The sequence below is a fragment of the Pseudopipra pipra genome, chromosome 1 (assembly GCF_036250125.1).
Source record: "Pseudopipra pipra isolate bDixPip1 chromosome 1, bDixPip1.hap1, whole genome shotgun sequence".
NCBI classification, from domain to species: domain Eukaryota; kingdom Metazoa; phylum Chordata; class Aves; order Passeriformes; family Pipridae; genus Pseudopipra; species Pseudopipra pipra.
This window is the reverse complement of record NC_087549.1, coordinates 99,883,417-99,903,496: the sequence shown is the minus strand read 5'-3', so window position 1 is coordinate 99,903,496 and position 20,080 is coordinate 99,883,417. Positions and strand designations below refer to the sequence as shown.

The following is a 20,080-nucleotide window of genomic DNA, read 5'->3' as shown; positions in this document are numbered from 1 at the left end:
TACAGAGGAGGTAATTTTGTGTCATAACCCTTCACAAAATGTGTGTATTGTGCTCAGGGTACCATGAGAATGATGATAACTGGGAGGAAAGTAGTGGTTATTTCTGGGACACCAAAAGACCCAAGGAGAGCAATCTGGACAAATCAAGATTATTTTACAGCTCTACAATGCAAGATATATGTAGTGCAGATAAACTTGTCTTTTAAGGAATTTTGTTATATCATATCTTCCTAAAACCAGAATAATAATTAAAAAAACCCAATCCCCAACACCCTGTTCCCCTCTCTCTCCCCCTCCCCTCCCTTCTGATAATTTCTTCTTATTACTCCCACTGGTTATAATCTCTTTTGACCTCTCTCCAATGATTTGTGTGTATTTAGCTGTCAGGGCGTGCAGATGCTAGGAGTTAACTCTGTCCTTTCCCAGTTTTGCTGGATTCTCTTCTCTTGCCCCTGATCACAGCATATTCTGGTTATCCATTTAGACTCATTGCATATCACCTAGAGGAGTCCCATAGGCCACCAATGAGTGTTGTCACCAAAATTTTACATGTTGTGGAATTGATAGATGGGATTTGAGAAAACGCTACTAAGATAAACACTCTTGATTCAATGGATAATGTAAAAATAATCAAAAGTAATCAAAGGAGAATGTGTTAGTTAAAACTGTATTACAGTATTGCCATTGTAAAATACCATTTTTTTTTCCATTCCCCATGAATGTACCTCCAGCTTCAGAGCAGAGCTCTCAACTTTGATCTGGGGAACTGTATGGTTTGCACTTATTTGTGGAAACATTTGCCTTGTTTGTTTTTAAACCAATGGAACTTGAAGGGAAAGTTTTGGTTTTCCTTGGTTCCCCTGAGAAACACTTGTTCATCCTGCTCCCATCTGTGGGTGTAAACAATTGTCCTTTGTCATTGTACAATATCCTCCAGCCCAGCCATCCGAGAGCTGGGCAGCTGTATCCGCTGGTGTGGCTTCAGAGCAAGAGACTCTTGCCTCTCCACTGAATGATCAGTGAAACAATGGGAAAAGCCTTACTGTTGCAAAAATAAATGGTGAGGTTTCTGAAATATGTTCCGATTCCTTCCTCTTTTTCCTTTTGGTTTCATGTTAGTTGTAAGAAGAGTCTGAAGAGAGGAGGGTGTTAGCAAAATGGTGTCTGGATGATCAGAGGAGAATGGGAGAAGAGAAGTGGTGGGGAAGGAGATGATATGGAAACAGGGTGTTGCTGAGGTGATTGTCAGCATACTGATATGTAGGTATGTGCAGGATCAGAGAACTAGGGGCTAAGAAAATGTCCTTGGCACCATCCATAATGCTTGTGCTATGTAATGGATAAGTTTCCTTTACCTGTTCTCCTCAACAGTACTTGATTAATAATATTAATTCCTATTAGTTAGGGTGTTACGGAATAGTGAATGGGAGTTTGTCATCCTTAGAGATTTCATTGTTTCCAGAACAATATGGTTTCCTCAAGCTCTTCAGCTAGCACAACTCATGAGTGTACAGAAGCCGTAGCACAGATGAATAAAAAGCTCAAACTGTGGGTCCTGGTTTCAGAAGGCTTCTAGTAGATACCTAGCATGTGAAACATGAATTGATATTAAACATAAAAGTAGACATCACAGAGGAGTTCTGTTCACATTTTTAAATTCATGTGACAAAGTAGGCAATCATAACACTTTTTCCTTTTACCCATACTGATTTTAAATCCTCCTTTCAAGATGATTAAGACTAATAAATACTACCTCTTCCATTTAATAGTGCAAGAGTAGACTTGGGTCACATTATTACAACTGTATTAGATTTGCGTGGTTTTGGTAGCAGGGTGACTACGGGGGTAGCTGCTGTGAGAAGCTGCTAGGAGCTTCCCCTATTGTCTGACAGAGCCAATGCCAGCTGGCTCCAAGATGGACCAGCTGCTGGCCAAGGCTAGGCCAGTCAACTAGGCTAGTAATGCCTCTGTGTTAATATATTTAATAAGGGGAAAGTAAGTTATTGCACAGATGTAACTGCACTCAGAGGAGGGTGAGAAAACATGAGAGGAACAACTAAGGAGACACCAAGGTCAGTGAAGAAGGAGGGGCAGGAGGTGCTCCAAGTGCCAGAGCTGAGATTCCCCTGCAGCCCATGGTAAAGACCATGGTGAGGCAGGCTGTCCCCATGCAGCCCATGGAGGACCACCAGGAGGACAGAGATCCACCTGCAGCCCATGGAATAAACCCATGCTGGAGCAGGTGGGTGCCTGAAAGAAGGTTGTGACCCTATGGGAAGCCCATGCTGGAGCAGGCTCCTTGCAGGGACCTGTGGACCCATGGAGAGAGAAGCAGGTTTGCTTGTAGGACTTGTGACCCAATGTGGGACCCACACTGGAGCAGCCTATTCTTGAAGGACTGCTCCCCATGGAAGGGACCCACCCTGGAGCAGTTCAGGAAGAACTGTAGCTTGCAGGAAGGACTCACGTTGAAGAAGTTCATGGAGGACTGTCTCCCATGGGAGGAACCCCATGCTTGAGCAGGGGTAGGACTCCTCTTTCTGAGCAGCAGAAGAAACGACATGTGATGAACTGCCTGTAACCCGTATTCCCCATCTCCCTGTGCCTCTCCAGGAGGAGGAGGTAGAGCCTGGGAATGAGGGAGGTGTGGGGGGGAAGCTGTTTTTAAGATTTGTTTCACTTCTCAATATCTTGCTCTGATTTTGATTGGTAATAAATTCAATTAATTTCCCCAAGTCGAGTCTGTTTTTCCCATGATGATCATCGATGAGTGATTTCTCCTTGTCATTATCTCAGCTCATAGACCTATACTTTGTCTCCCCTGTCCAGTTGAGGAGGGGAGTGATAGAGCAGCTTTGGTAGGCACCTGTCATCCAGCCAGTGTCAAACCACCACAGCAACACTCCTCCCAGGCTCCCATTGTGTGCTATCTATTCTCCTGCTACCAAAAGAAGGATTTATATTTTTCTGTGTAAATACCTTCAGATTTTGTAAGTAAACTGTTCTCATCTCAATAGTAGGCAAATTAAAGTGTATGAACATCATTCTTTTCATGCACTTAGCCTCTCTCTCAGATGCATATATGAAGGTAGGCAGGCTGGCTGAACAGTGAGTTGTTTTCTTTGCAGGAGTTCCAAGGACCACCTTTACTGAATTAACTGTCAGTAAAAATGCTGATGATAACCTTCTTTCATCTCTAGCTATTCTCTTCTACTGAGGATGATTCTGCTTACTTTCAATCCTGACACAATGCTACTTTTTTTTTCTGTGCTGTTTTTTTACAGGGTACTGGGCTTAACTAGAATATTTCCTTGTTCTGTACATGAATTTCTTATAAAGCTGTATTGATGAAATGCTTTTTGTCACAAAGGCATTTAAAGGCTCATAACAGCATATTGTTAGGCCTTCACTTCAGGTCACCTTAAAATGAAGTATCTATCAAAATATTTTTTTCCGCTGCTATTGTGATGTTTCATAGCGATCTAGGCTTTCTGTCTTCTTCCTTGAGTAGTGTAGCAGTGCTTCAGCCACCTGGACCATTGGAGCTACCAAGGTTAGAACTAAAGTGTCGTCCAGGCATCTGCCAGTTGGTACAGACAAATGCTCAAACCAATCCACTGCAATTCTAAGGAATGTAGCAGGATCTCATCCAGCCCATTGATGGGCTGATTACTGATAATAAAGTGACCTGCTGGATATGATGTGAAACTAGATGGCAGTGAAGCCAAGCAACTGGGATTCCTGCCCTGGGATGGGAGCATTGACAAGAGGGCCTGACAGGAGTCACCTGCAGAGGCTGAGAGCCCTCAGAAGAGGGCTCTCAGCTTCTGCAGGTGACTCCTGTCAAGAGTGAAGGAAAGGTATCTTTTCAAGGATGTAGTAGTTTCCCCAAGCAGGTGGAATGACATGGAGCAAGGTGTCCAGTACCTGAGAAAATTAGATTTGCTGGAGGTAATTTAAAGGGATTCAAATGACAAGCAGTCCCCTGTAGATCAAGATGAAGTCCAGTGTACACAAACCATGTGGCAGAAGTTTGTATGGAGCATACCATTTCTGTGTGCCAACTCATTGGCAGTGATATCATGGAAAGAAGGGGAACAAAGCGTGGATAATTTGGTTACCAAACTCTGGTTTGGTATATGGCTGGCTATATGAAGAAAGTATCTCTAACCTACGCACTTGTGTCTTGTCTCTGGAAAGACTGTCCAAGGACCTACAGTAGTTTAAAGAGGACTACCAGCAGTTTATAGATGTGTCCCATGCTCTGATAGTACAGACCAGAGTCTTTGCTATTGGGAGCAAGCAGCACCCCTGCTTGAGAGAGAGGGTACACACCATGAGATAACCTATGGTTTTACCTGCATGACCACGGACAGGACATGAGGAAGTGGGATGGAAAACCCACCTCTGCCCTAGCAGCACGGGTACGTGAGTTGAGAGGAAGAAAAACCACCACAGGAAATTCTACAAGGATAAATGCCATTCCAGTTTCCAGTGGGCAAGTCCTCAGACTTAGAAGGGCTGATGTTACTTTTGATCCTCTTGAAGAGACTTCCAGTTCATATTTACAAGAGCTGTGCAAAAAGTACCATGACCAGAATTAGAGGGACCCTGCCTCCAGCCAGGTAGAGGAAGGAGACTGTCGATCTACTGGACTGTGTGAATCTGATGGCCTGGCACATCAGACCCACAAGAGGCTTTAGTTGACACTGGTGCACAATGTACCGTGATGCCATCAAGATATGTGGGGTCAGAATCTATATGTATGTCTGGGGAGACAAGGGGATCCCAACAGCTGCCTGTACTAGAAGCTGAAATGAGCCTGACTGGGAACAAATGGCAAAAACACCCCATTAAGACTGGCCCAGAGTGCATCCTTGGTGTAGATTACCTCAGGAGAGTGTATTTCAAAGACCCAAACAGGCTTTGTCAAGCTTTTGGGTTAGCTGCTGTGGAGACAGAGGAAAATAGACAGCTGAATACCTTGCCTGGTCTCTTAGAGGACCCTTCTGCTGTGGGACTGCTGAGAATGGAAGAACAACAGGTACTGATTGTGACCACAACAGTGTACCATCGACAATACCACACCAACCGGGACCCCCTGAATCCCATCCATGAGATAATTTGTGAACTGGAGAGCCAAGGAGTGGTCAGCAAGACTCGCTCATCCTTTAACAATCCTATATGGCCAGTGCATAAGCCCAATGGAGAACTGAGACTGACAGTGGACTCTTGTGGCCTGAACGAAGTCATGCCACCACTGAGTGCTGCTGTGCTCTACATGCTGGAACTTCAGTATGAACTGCAGTCCAAGGCAGCAAAGTGGTGCCACCATTGACATTGCTAATGCCTTTTCTCCATTCCTTTGGCCATAGAGTGTAGGCCAGAGTTTGCTTTCACCAAGAGAGGTGTCCAGTACATCTGGACTGACTGTCCCAGGGGTGGAAACACAGCCCCAGTATTTGCCATGGACTGATCCAGACTGCGCTGGAAAAGGGTGAGGTAATGACAGTAATGACATCATCATGTGGGGCAACACAGCAGAGGAAGTTTTTGAGGAAGGGAAGAAGATAATCCAAATCCTCCTGAAGGCTAGTTTTGCCATAAAGGAAAGTGAGGTCAAGGGACCTGCCCAGGAAATTCAGTTTTTAGGAATAAAATGGCAAGATGGATGTTGTCAGATTCCAATGGACGTGGTCAACAAAAGAGCAGCTATGTCCCCACCAACCAGCAAGAAGGAAACACAGGCCTTCCTAGGTGCTGTGGGTTTTTGGATGATGCATATTCCAGATTACAGTCAGATTGTAAGCCTTCTCTATCATGTGACACAGAAGAAGAGTGATTTTAAGTGGGGTCCTGAAGAACAACAAACTTTTGAACAAATTAAACAGAAGATTGTTCATGCAGTAGCCCTTGGGCCAGTCAGGACAGGACAAGATGTGAAAAATGTGCTCTACACTGCAACCAGGGAGAATGGTCTGTTCTGGAATCTCTGGCAAAAAGTAGCCAGGGAGACTCGATGATGACCCCTGGAGTTCTGGAGTTGGGGATACAAAGGATCCAAGACCTGATACACCCCAACTGAAAAAGAGATACTGACAGTTTATGAAGGGGTTCAAGCTGCTTCAGAAGGGATTGGCACTGAAGCACAGCTCTCCTGGCACCCTGACTGCCAGTACTGGGCTGGATGTTCAAAGGGAAAGTCCCTTCCACACATCATGCCACTGATGCCATGTGGAGAAAGTTGGTCAGGCTGATCACAGAGCAAGCTTGACTAGGAAACCCCAGTCACCCTGAGATCTTGGAAGCCATCATGAACTGACCTGAAGACAAAAATTTCACACTATCATCATCAAAGGACAAGGTGACACATGATATAATCAGCTACCTGAAAATGAAAAATAATGCACTCTCTTTACTGACAGTTCTTCCTGTATTGTAGGGCTACATCAAAAATGGAAAGCGGCTGTATGAAGGCCTATGTGACAAGTCACAGAAGCCATTGAGAGACAAGGTGGATCAAGTCAGTTTGCAGGGCTGAAAACCGTCCAGCTGGCTTTAGATATCGCTGAACAAGAGAAATGACCAACGCTCTACACTGACTGATGGGTGGTAGCAGATGCTCTGTGGGGGTGGTTGGACCTATAGAAAAAGACCAATTGGCAGCACAGAGGTAGCCCCATCTGGGCTGCTGAATTGTGGCAAGATATCACTGCCCAGGCAGAGAAGTTGGCTGGCAAAGTACACCATGTAGATGCACATGTACTCAAGAGTCAGGCCACTGAAGAATATTGCAAAACAGGACAAGTGGATTGAGCTGCCAAGATTGAAGAGTTTCAGGTGGATCTGGATTGGCAATATAGAGGTGAATTATTTCTGTCCTGGTGGGCCCATGACGCCTCAGGTCATCAGGGAAGAGATGCAACATACAGATGGGCTTGTGATCAAGGGGTGGACTTAACCATGGATGCTATCTCCCAGGTTATCCATAACTGAAACATGCAATGCAATGAAGCAGGCCAAGTGGGTAAAGGCTCTGTGATATGGTGGATGATGGTCAAAGTATAAATATGGGGAGGCCTCGCAGATTTATTACATCACGCTCCCGCAAACCCGCCAAGGCAACTGCTATGTGCTTACAGTGGCAACAACCACTGGAGGCTGGAGACATAGCCTGTGCCTCATGCCACTGCCCAGAACACCATCTTGGGCCTTGAAAAGCAAGTCCTGTGGCAACATGGCACCCCAGAAAGGATTGAGTCAGACAATGGGACTAATTTCAAAAATAGCCTCATAGGCACTTGGGCCAGAGAGTGGTTATTGAGTGGGTATGTCATATTCCCTATCATGTACCAGCCTTTGGGAAAATTGAATAGTACAATGGACTGTTAAAATACACATTAAAGCAATGGGTAGTGGGACCTTCAGGCATTGGGATCTACATTTAGCAGAGCCCACCTGGTTAGTTAACACTAGAGTCTCCAATAACCAAGCTGGCCCTGTCCAGTCAAAACCTCCACATATGGTACAAGAGGATAAAGTCCCCATGGTGCATATGAGAAATTTATGTTAGGGAAGACAGTTTGGATTAGTGCCACCTCAAGCAAAGGCAGACTCATCTGTGAGATTGTTTTTGCTCAAGGACTTGGGTGCACTTGGTAGGTTAGGGAAACACCATGTGTACCTCAAGGGGATTTGATTTTTGGGTGAGAACACTATAATGTTGAATTGTATATTATTGGTTGCTGAATGACACTGCCACTGTATGCCATAACTACCACAGACAATGAGTATGGCCTGCTCCAGATACACCAGTTGTGAGCTGCTGATGCAGCTTGCAACCAGCTAACAGCTCATCAGCCCTCTTGCCTTGGAAGACATCTAAACAGAACCTATAGTTATGGACTAAATGAACTTAACAGACATCTTGGAAGGATGGCCCTTGACTATGGAAATGATAGCTCTGTGTGTGTGTGTGTGTGTGTATTTATTTATTTATTTATTTATTTATTTGGACTTTTGGAAGGTGTAAGATCTGGCCATGATGTAGATAGTAGAAGTGGATAATGTCCTAGCTCCAGACAGGAAAGGTTTAATTTTGGCAGTAGCCAGGAGTGGGCATGGCTAGGACCTGGAGGTTACTGTACCACCTCATGTCATTTTCTGGGGATGGGGAAAGAGGTACCTTTTTTGGGTTATGCAGTGTGGCAGAGGGAGCAGTTGGATCTTGTCATGCGTTTTCTGCATGGTGAGCATGTGAATCATCCTCCTCTTTCTTGTACACTTTGACATTAGTATTGTTGCTGTTACTGTTCATTGTCTTATTTCATTGCTGTTTCCAGTAAATTGTTCTTACCTCAACCTGTAATCTTTACCTTTTGTGCCTCCAATTCTCCTCTTCAGCCTGCTGCAGGGGGTAGAAGGAGGGGAAGTGGGTAGTAAGCATGGTTTGGAGTGATTCAGTGGGAACACTAAATTGGGGAATAGCACTTTTAAACCACTACAGATCCATATTCATGAAGAGATTTGGGATACTGTCTCAATTCATATAAACCTGCGTTGGGTGGTTACTTTCCCTTAGAAGTGACAGGCATCTCCAAAAGGGAGCAGGCATTTAATGGGATGGTCAGTGGGAAACACTGAGGAGAGAAGTGTGTCCTTCTCCTTTGTCCTCTGTAGAGATTTTGGGAGAAGCCTTTTGATTACTTGCTGTTGCCTCTTGAAATGTGCTCATAAAAGTGCTTCTGCCATATTTTTTTTCAAAGGGAAGAAGAAAATCCATCTGGAGCAGGGGGATGAAGGAAGGATAGCTGCTTTCTCCTGCAGGGTAGCTCAGAGGTTTACTTATGGCTGTGTAGAAGCAGATAGAGCTCAGGCAAAGACTGAGGGGCACAGTGCCATTAAGCGTCACTCGAACAGCAGTCATCAGGTGTCATCAGGAATCATCAGATGTGGAGCTACATTGTGCCTCCAGTCTGACCTGCCACACACAGCAAAAGGGGTAGAGGACTAGCAAAAAGGGCTCCTGACCGCCCCTGTGGGCTGTGGCTTCAGGAAGGGGTTGGGAGAGTCAGTCCTCATCTCAGTCCTTGGCTCTGAGGACAGCTTATGTGTGAGATTTTACACTGGAAGTTTGTGGATGACATATACACACAGCTGTTTTTATCTAGTTGTGTATAGGAAAAAAGCAAGAGAGTGAACTGGCAAGTACACTATATGAATGCTGAAATTAACCATGAAGTTAATTTCCACTCCCCCACGTCCAAAGATATGTTGAACTTTTAGCAGACCTGTTATCATCTATGATGACTCAGGAGCCAAGGGTCTTAAACTCCAGTGGAAAAAACAAGTATGTGATAGGGTTACATATGTGCAGGAAGAGTCTGGATTTAATTATTATCTCTACTCTGTATATAATTCCCTGTTGAAATAGATTATATTTTCAGAAAGAGAATAAAATAGAAGCTTGAATTTTTACCCCTATTCTTCCTTCTTGGGTTCTCTTCAATCACTTAAGTTCAGGTCTTAATTTCATAAATACTCATCAGCTCCTGGGCTTTCTAATGGTTTGTGTTTCTGTATTGCCGATATTGCAGATGTCTCATTATATGTTACAGAGATTGGTTGTGCCTTGCCTGGTACCAGGAAAAAGCTGGGCATCTCAAACCAGGAGAGTTGTTTTCTTCAGAGGGGAGTAGCATGACTTTAGATAGTTGAGGAATTGTCTGTATTTTTCATCTAAAGAACCCCAATGAATGACTGAAAATGAACTGTAAAAGAGAGAAAGGGCATGAGTGATAAAAGCATAACTGAAAACTTTAGGTCCAATAAAAGACCCAACATTCAAATGTATAAATATGATGTGAATCTGTATTGTCATTATACGTTTTATGTCTAAGCTGGAAAATTAAGATCTGAGCTCACTAATACATAATATCTAATTTGGGTGGCGTGTAGTAACTTTTCTTACTGATTACTATGAAATATATACCCTAATATATTACTGTTAAGCCTTTGTAACCTTTGACATGGAATATTTACGCTACTGATTGCAATCTCTACGATGTCAACATCAGTAATACCTTTATCACTCACCAGCTGATAGCGGGAATCCAGATATCAGGAACAATGAACACTTAGACTCACAGTGAGATTGTACTCAGATTAGGTTTGGACTTTCAGCTCTTTCCTTGGAGTCTCAGGGTGTTCTCTCAGTGCATGCAGGCTCCTGGGCGCCTGGTATTTATTTGACACTAGATTTCCCCAGGATTTGCTTTTTTCTTTCCCAGAACATCTTTCCAGTTATCTCTGTGTGTGCATAGAGGGGTTGCTGAACTAGTGGAAACTGTTGTGTGCTGGTGTGAAGCATTTAGGAAGAGGATAAAGAAAGCATTCCCATTCTTTTAAATGCTACCCTTAAATAACACTTGGGCATATGACACCCTGTTCTAAACTTTGAGATTCTTCAGAAGTCTTGTAATAGTTGAAATTTAGCAACAAAGACTATTCACCTATTTGTTGAATTGTAGCTAGCACAATATCTTAAAACAAAACAGAAGCATGTATTATTGAAACATCAGGCCTCTGATTGCCTTCATATACTATTAATTTGACAAAAAATTCACCAGTAATTTTGTAAATAAGCATTTACTAATCAAGTAAACTTTTACTTCTACCTCTTCTCTGGAAAAGAGTTTGCAGGTTTTTTTTCCCCCCTTTAACTACAGTAACATTTAAAAAAAATAAATTGAAAAATATATGTATTTAAAAATCCCCATCTTGTGTGTGGAATGGAAACTAGATCTTTTCTAGATGATTTTCGCATGACCATGTTTTGTATGCCTGCACAGTGGGGAAACAACAATGCTAAAATTATGCCAGTCTGAAATAAATTATTACAAGTCCTAGAATATCTGTATCAAAGAAGGTTGAAAATATTAACTTGCACTGGAAATTGACACCAGTGGATCTAAACTTGGACTCAATAAGTGCTCAACAAGGAGCAGAGCGAGGAAGTTAAGTTCCACCATATTCATTTTCAGGTACTAGAATGTCATGTACACATTCATTCATCTGAAATGAATTTCAGTTTAAAAAACTTTCAGTTTAAAGCCTATTTGTCTAATTAATGTTCTTACTGAATTGCATGGCACTTAAGCCTTTCATCCTGAATGACTCAGTTTAGAAAGGGAGACTGAAATAATAGGAGAAGACAATTCATTTTAAAGTCAAGCACTGTCATCTTATTGATTCATAAGCTATAATGTATACAGCAGATATTTGATTTGATAAATTGTGGCAGTAGCGGCCTTTGTTTCTGAAGGTTGGTGGACATTTGAGTTATTTTGAGATCACTGATCAAGGAACTATTTATGAGGACTTACATGGTAGTGACCTGTGAGCTGATTAAAATGGCAAGCTGGATAAGCATTAGCACAATGTCTTTTATACATTTTACAGCATTATTATGTTATCAATTAAATTGGAATTGTCAACTGTATTCTGTGTATTTTAAGACTGTAAAAATTCCTGTAGTCTATTATTAGTGCTTGTTATTTAGCACATGAAATAAATACATTGGGACTAAAAGTTTCAAGTTGAGTGTTTTAAAAACCAGGTCCTGGAATTCATTCTTAGTCATTTGACTAAACAGAACTTGATTCTCGGAAGTACTGAAAAGCTGTTCTGAATTCAGTAAAAGCTCTGGAATCCGTGCATGGGTTGTTGTCCTCAGATCAGGTCAGAGTGAGTAGAAAAAAGGCCCAACAGAGCAGAGAGCTTTCCCACAGAGAAAGAGAAGAGAAACTCCAGGATGACATGAACAAGAACAAAAGCAAGGAGCAACTGTAGAAGTCACCCTGAGGATTATGTGTATTTCTTCAGTTGATGCTGTTAAAAATTCATATTCATTGCTTTAAAGGACCACATTTCATCCTTCATTCCTGCAAGACTCTTGCTGTAGATTGTGACGATTATTTACATCTCAATTTATTTCTCAACCCATTATCCATAATTAAAAATAGAATTTTGCACTCTCCAGAGTCCTTTCCTGGAGACTTTCACCTTGTAGATGGAAGGGGATTAGATAGGATGATTTATTGGGCTCATGTACAGTCCCCTGAGTGTACTGTGGCACTGAGCTGAAAGAAAGATGAAATGATATGCAGTCTGGCAACCACTTGCACCATGAGTTGAATAAATCCTGTCCCTTGACAAAAACTCTGTCCTGTTCCGTCCAAATTTGCTTGAATTCCTGATGTGTGTGGGCTCTTGGTAGCATGAAGTTAGGGTTGGAGAAGGCAGTGGCTGTCCGCCAAGGCAGTCTGCCTTTAGGATGCTGGACTCTGTACCTATGATTGTGTTGTCATGAAGTGCCTTAGGCTGTGCCAATGAAAAGTGCCAAAAATGATTTTTTACAGTTATGACATTCCATCTTGAAGAGGGAATTGGAAATGATGTTCAGAATCACAGATCTGACATTCGATCATTGCTCTGCAATTACTTTTTAGATTTTTAGGACTTTTTGCTACTAAAGTCAAATAGAAATGCAGTCATAAATCTGGCAGAGGCTTTGCTTTCTTGCTCGCTTCTCCTCTGCTAAGTCAGAGAAACAAAAAGAAAGAAATATGTGGCTGTGCACAGTTACTACCACAACATTAAAAAATTCTTTGAGGTGATTATTCTATGAGAGGAGATAGCAAACCTTTGTTATCACATTTGTTAGGGCAAGGTTTCAGGACCATGATGTCTTTTGAAACATTTCTAGATGCCTTATTACTTTCTTAGATGCTCTTAAAAGTGTGCTTTTTTTTGACTCTGAGTTCTTTGTCTTTGCTAGGTACTAATGAGGGATCATCGTCAAATACTCTTAATAAAACCCTAGCTTATTCATACCAAAACATCTTTTTTCTTCAACTCAGAGTGATGTCATGCAATGTGTCTCACAGGAAAAGATAAAAGATCCCGGCAAAAGGATGCAGCTGGCTAGGGCTGTTTCCCTTGCAGGAAAGGATACTGGCAGGAGGGTAATGTAACTGGGACTGAAGTGTATTGATTTCCGCAGACGCCTTATTGCAAAAAATTCTGATGTCCAGAATGGAATCTGGTCTGAAAGAGAAGGAAAAAAACTCTACCACCCTAGAGAAACTGCTTGTAAGAGCACAGGATTGCTGATAGCATCCCACCTTCAGGACCCCAATTCTAATTCAGGCACAGTGAAAATCTGCACCAGTTTAGTGAGATCCAGTCTATAGAGACTGGGTTTTTATTGCTATTACTGACTGAACCCTAATGGCATAGTTGTTTCTGTTGATAGTTTGAATTCCTTGGATATTACTCTGGTTTTAGTGTCTTTCAGATATTTTTTTCATTAATGAATCTGTGCTGTCCATATGCTATGATTTTCCAGGGATGCTTTTTCTTTGGTAGGTTAAAGAGATGTCTTTAACCTGCAACACTTCCTCGGCATAGTGGCGTTGTGGTGAAAAATGGTGATTACATGTAAAAGCTCATTGCAGAAAATATAGCCTTTGGCACATCCAGTTCATTAGGGCTATGTAACTGATACAAAAACTACATACAGTTTTCTTGATTTGCAGGATTTTTTAGTCTATCTCAAACCTGATTCTTATTACATCTTTGGACTTCTTCCTAGAAATTAGGAATACTTAAAAGCAATCTGTGGCTTGTGTCATCAGTGTATGATTCAACCACTGGAAGAGATACATTTGGGTAGACTGAAAGAGGACGGAACTGGTTGTATTTTCAACCTAAAATAGTACTTCTCCAGATTGTGTTTGGGCAAATATTGTTCTCTTTATGTGCTTGCATTCCAGACAGTCTGTGGTGTACCTGTGAAGCAGAACTGTCTTGTCTCCAGGACATATCTCACAGACTGTTGCCTTCATTTTTGTAGGATTGTGAGCAGAAGGAACTGAACATGTGGCAAAATTAATAATTGGGTAGCATTCATAGTTTTATTCTTAATTAAGGACAATTGGTATGTAGGAAATGAATAAGACGTTTTTATTACAAGCAGGGGTTTCCATGGTTGCCCCCTGCCGAGAGGTCATTTTATTTGGGGAGTTGGGGAGCCATTTTGTGGCTGAGGACTGGTGGGCTGCTTACTGTTCTGCTTAGAGTTACCTATTGCTGCTTACTGTTCTGCTTACAGGGTTGCTTACAGTTATTTACTGTTACTTACAGTTAGGGTGTGAAGGCGGGCAGGAAAGTATGTAAGGCAGTAAGACCAGTCTGGGCTCACTGCCAAGGGACCATGAGGCTGGAGGCAGGGAAACAACTTGATAGGTTGATTAAAACAACCAATGGACTGCAAGAAGAAGACTATATGACCTTTTAAGGAAGAAAAGAGGGAGGCTTGGCATGGGAGGAGCGAGGGAGTGGTTATGTAAATCAAAGGGTCTTAAAAAGGCTCGTCCCTCCCATTTGGGGTGTGCTGAAACCTGGTCACGAGTTCGGTGCACCCAGTGTGCTGTTAATGAAGTTCTTTGTTTCACTTTATTTGGCCATCTCTGAAATTTTAATTAGAGATATTTCTCACAGCTATGTGAAATGTATTTCCTCAGGGCTGTGGTGAGGGAGAAGTCACAATTTCACCACTAAAACAAAGCAGAAAAAGACACCAGCAAACAAAATAGGCATACTCTAATATCCATCAAAGTCAATAGGAACTTTTTGACTTTAAAGGGCATTGGACTTAACCCTGCAAGATCATATTAAAATCCTTAGAAGTGCTTAAGTACTTATTCTTACCATACTGCAGTAATAGAGCCAGAAAAACTGTAGGTGGATTTTAATTTAACCCACTCTGTACATTTTTAATTGTGTTCACACAGTTGGTTGCGTACAGTTGGATTAGGTGGCAATTTGCCTGATGATTTGTATTTGACTGTTGCTACATGGCATGCTCTTTTATAGTTGTTTCTCTCTTTACATAGTCTTCTTGTAAGCTGATACAATCCTTGCTTAAATTAATACACTTCTGTGAAAGCAAAGCTAGTGACTTCTGTGAGTTGTAGTGTTGTTATTTAGTGGTCTCAGTATGGTACAGTTCTTACCCTGGGGATGGGACTGTGGAAGGGGCTGCAGGCACGAGTGTCTCTTCTGCTGAAAGGACTCACAATGCTGCAGAGCATGCATGGTCCTTTTTGTGGGACTTGGAAGAGGTCACTGAGCTATCACTACTGCTGCTATGTCTGCTGTTGATCGGTGTCTGTTATCAAGAAAGCACAAACCACTCCAAGCAATGCACAGTTTAAACTTCAGGGCCCTGGCAGAAATTGGTTTTAGGGTAGGGAGTTTAAGGGCTGGCTGAAGGCTTCAAGATGCAGGAGAGTAATTATCAGCCAGCCTGGTCTCTATTATTATTCACCCAACTAACTGATGATTTGAGAATTTGGTTAGCCACTAATCTTTGTCTGACTTCAGAGATCTGTGGCCTCTCAACATATTGGAGAAAGCAAATGGTTGCCTTGAAACAGATCAAACAGAGTGGTCTGAAAGCCAGTTACTACCCATCTGGAAGATGCAATTTAAATGGCATTGCATCTCAATTGCTTCTAGTACTTGGCAGGCTGTGTTCAGAGAAGGCCATTGCCAATGCAAGGTGAAGTTGAGAGCTGGCCCATTTGGAGATTTGTTGTGCTTACTTATGATCTTTATTTATTGCCTCAATTTCATCTGCACTGATTACATGCTATGTTTTTAAGTAACTCAAATTTAAGAGGAATGTCTGCCTATGAAAAGATAGAGCATTTGCCACTTCTGTTTTCTGGTAAATCGTATTTTGAAAGTCAGGACTGAACAGAGCACAATGAGCCCTTTGTCCTTGCACAGCAAACTGAATTTAAGCAATGCATGTTATGACAAATGGTATGAGTTTTGTGGCTTGGGCTCCAGCAACAAGAAAAGGCAATCCTTTTTTCCCATCAGCCAAATAATATGGCACCATTTAATACATCTGGTATGAAGCCTAAGAATTATAGGTATAATAAAGAAACTGAAAACTTTCTTCTTTTACAAACTGAAAGTGGGGGGAGCTGTGAATTTTGCTTTGAGAACCGTGCTGGAAAATGGCCTTTCTTGCCCCTCCAGGTCTGTAGTCTTATTTTATAACCACATTGGTATTTCTACCTGTCCATTCATTTCACTGATATTGCAAAACAACAAAGGAAGATGGAGGTTTTTTTGTTCTTTTAATGTGTGGAGCTCACTGGAGGTGACCTCAGTCAAAGTCTAGGATTTAGAAACCCTAGAGATTAAGATGATTTGCTCTTTGCTTCTGCAGGATTATTGGAATCGGTTTCTAATTTATTTTATTTTTTAAGAAAATGTCTTTTATTGAAAACCACTAGATTTATAAATGTGCCAAGTATGCCACTGCTTCTGTGGATTCAAGAGTAAGTCCCAAAAGAATGACTATTTTTTTAAAAATCTAATTTAATTTTTTTAAATCTTTTGACTTGTTTGTTCTATGTGCTTATTGCTGTTTGGCCTGGAGAAGAATAAAGGAACTAGAGAAACCTGCCTTCTGTCTGCAGTGTTGAATCTGGTTTAATTGCATGTTTAATTAAGTGGTCTGGTTTAATTGAATGTATAATTGTTGTAGACGGAAACCTGCTTGCTTATATGTACTGGTGAAATATCTGTTTGGTTTCTTGTACAGAAAAGAGTCGAAGACGTCATCTCTCCAATTGTATTTGAAGCTGCGTACAGCCTTTGGGAACATGTGATAGAAAGAGGAAGAGAGGACAAGGAACTACCTGCTCTCAAGCCCATTCTCCGTTGGAAGAAAGGACAAAAGATAGCACAAAGGAATCAGGTCAGATTTGGACTACATTATTTCCCTAGAAGACCTGTGGCTTGAACTGACAGCAGAGCTGGCTGTAAAAGTGGATTGCCAAACTCTGGGTCATTTGCAAAAAGTAGCCTTTTTGTACAATCCCTACTGTTGCTAACATCACTACTGTTCCATAACATAGTAAAGACTTGGGCTGCCAAGACTGGACAGCAAAAGGTGAGGCCACTTTCTTGTTTCAGGGTGTCTGTGCTGGGAAGGGAAAGGATAAGAAAGGTCCTATTCCTCCTGTTCTTCCCTTTATGCGGGAAGTTCTAGTGAAAGGCTTGGTCCTGGCCTTCTTTCCAGGTTGAGCCTTTGTTAGTGCTGGAGGGACAGAACTGACTCCAGGAAGGGAGTGTGTGAGGGGAGAACAGTGGGCAGAATAAAGAAAATTTGCCTGGCTCAACTGCCTTCTTCTTGAGGACTCCTCAAGTCCAGTTATGTGGCAAGAGAAACCTGCTCCAGCTGTCACTGTAGGACATGTCATGGTAAAATGGGATGGTTTTATTTCAGAGAAAGTAAAGTGTAGGTAGAGCCATCTACATATTAGGATCCTATTTTGTTCCACTGCAATGCAGAGAAACCCTTCTGTCATTAATTTTGGTGAGAGCAAGAGAATTCCCTTAATGTTGAAACACTCCTCATATAAAGGGTAGAAATTCTTTCTATTATTATTATTATTTCATTTTTCTCCCGTCCCCCTTTCTCCCAGATTGTTCCCTAGGGGACTGAAGTGCATGAGATTATTCCACCTCTCGTTTGTCTGTCTTGATCTCACTAGTATCTTTGAAAAATGCAGGCAAACATTGTCAGGTTTTGACAGGAGTGATCAAGGCAGTGCTTATGAAGGTATTAAACACTTTCAGGGTTCACGAAGCATGTGCTCGTGTTGATGAGAGAGACCCTGCTAGTGGCCTTTTAAAAGCCTCCATTTTCAGTGTAGCCCTTGTAGGTGCAAAACAGTCTGCCGAGGAAGGAGCTCGCACGACAATTCAGCCTTCCACCATGCCAGCACCGAAGCGTTCAGCCATGAAGTTCAAGGCTTCTCAGGGAAATCAAAGTTCTACTGTGGTAGGGAAAGCTTCTCATGTGTCAGAATTGTGAGGTAATTTACACTGGAAAGGTCCTCTGTAGCTCCAGTTCCTTACTCAAAGTAGAGCCAACTTAAAAGTTAAATTGAGTTGCTCAGGGTTACATCCATTCAAGTTCATTTTCCAAAGCATGCTTACATAATTAGGATCTGGCATTACTTGTGAATGCAAAACTTCTCTTTTCTTTTTCCTTTTTTTTTTTTTTAAGTAGCAAAAAGTCTGTCCAAGAGTCTGAGACTTTAATTAGTGAATGGTTACATCTGATTTGTAACCCTACGAGGTTTGTGTCTATTGAGTGATGATAGCATCATAATCTGTAGCATTACTTTCTGATGCTGCTCATAAGATCCCTGAATACTACTTAAAAAAAGAGTAACTAAAATGTTTAAAGATATTTGCTTTGTCATATACCCAAGTGTGTTGAACTGTATTTGGTTATAATCCTTGTACTTAAAAGATATGAGTATTAATTCAAGTATGATTTTCTTTTATAAATGTATGAATGAAAGATGCATTCAAGAATTACTTTTTTTTATGAAGAGAACTTGTATGACTGTTATGTATATGAATTTTGTATTGTTGCAAAAACATGATGGGAATTTGTGGAGAACTTTGGAACTCAAGTAGTATGCTGAAAACCTGCATGTTACATGAACAAAGCTGCTTGTATACTTTACCCATGGGCTTAAACTCAAAAGGTCACATCTTGCTCTGCAGGCGTGGTTTCAGATCAGTATTAAAATACCTAAATGCTGAGATTATAGAGCAGAAACAAAAATATGTTAGGACTTTCCTTGACTTGTTTTCTTGTGCAGTTTGGGTGAGAGGGAGACGGTTTAACAATCCCTTTCCATTTGCTTTCCAGATGTTGTTCACTTAGCTTAGTAAGAAAAGGATTTTGACATTGGGTGTGCTGTTGTGTTTTCAGCTAAGGAAGTAAGAAAATCTTCAGAGCTAGTGTGGCAGTCATGGTGACAAAGCCCTGATGGATTAGCCTTGGTGCTGGAGGCATGGAGGCGTGGTGCTGGGGTCCTCAAAGGCCAATTTCATGGGAAAATTGGGATGTAGCATTCTCTTTCAGGATTCTTATTATATTCTTGGTAGAAATAGTTTTTAAAAGCCAAGAGCTTTTATAGTAAATGATTTGCATTTTCAAAGAATCTAACGGTTTTGAAGGAACATTTTGGAAGTCCAATTTAAGTCTTAGTGGTTTCTGTTTTTAGAAGATACGGCACAGGTGAGGTCAGGTGGACAAAGTTAATGTTAGTACTAATGTCTTTAAATATAGCTGGTTGTGTGTTGTTTTGGCAAGTCCTAGATTCTGTTGATCCAGTAAGACATGGCATTTTGGAATCAAAATTGTTGCATATGTTCATTCAAGACACCATTTAGATAAGGATACTTTTCTGAAACACCGGGTGACTGTCTTTTGTGAATGAATGCAGAAGAAGCTGGAAGTAGTGAATAGCTGAAAAAATGGGAGGATACCATCACTGAGCAGGAAAGGGGGAGACTTCCGTTTTTCAAGATCCTGCTACAGCTCTGCTAGACCTTCTCGAAAAGCCATACATTTTGCAAACATGGACTTTACAGTCACCTAGATGTGATTTTATTTAAACTAAAGTGATGTTAAAGCTGAAGTGATCTCTTTCACCGGTATTTCAGTTTTTCTTTCATGAACCAGATGTTTCCTGCATTCGTCACCTCCCAGCAAGTGTACAACCCTATGACTCACAAACAAGGAGGTAGGAAAGCCATCAAGAGTCCTCTTGACATAAGAATTGAAGATTATATTGAGCATGTGAAGTTCTTTGTGTTGTTTTGCTCTGATGCATTTAAGGAGTCTGCTTGGAAATACTGTTCATGGATATCCACCACCAAAAGTGACATCTCCTTAATGACATAATCACAGAAAAGGATTTTGTTGGATATTCATCTTTTAAATCAGTATTGCACTATATGTGAGAGAACAGTCACTTAGACCGAAGCAGAACTATAATAGTAAAGGAGTGCATTGATGTGAGATGTCATTCAAAATGGTTTTATTTATTGGTCACCTTCATTTTAAAAGGATGCTGCTTTTACTGTAAGGCACTGCAAAATGCTTTTATTTAAAAATAAAACAAAACAA

General features: G+C 41.4%; 1 protein-coding gene across 5 annotated transcripts in view; it reads left to right on the top strand.

Annotated features, from left to right (window-relative positions):
- Positions 1 to 20,080, top strand: part of ITGA9 (integrin subunit alpha 9) — a 226,393-nt gene that overhangs the window by 94,426 nt on the left and 111,887 nt on the right. For all 5 annotated transcript variants that reach the window (XM_064667569.1, XM_064667551.1, XM_064667536.1 and 2 more), the window contains one exon: positions 16,685 to 16,840. In XM_064667569.1, coding sequence (XP_064523639.1) covers positions 16,685 to 16,840 — 156 coding nt within the window. The remainder of the gene's footprint in view (positions 1 to 16,684; positions 16,841 to 20,080) is intronic.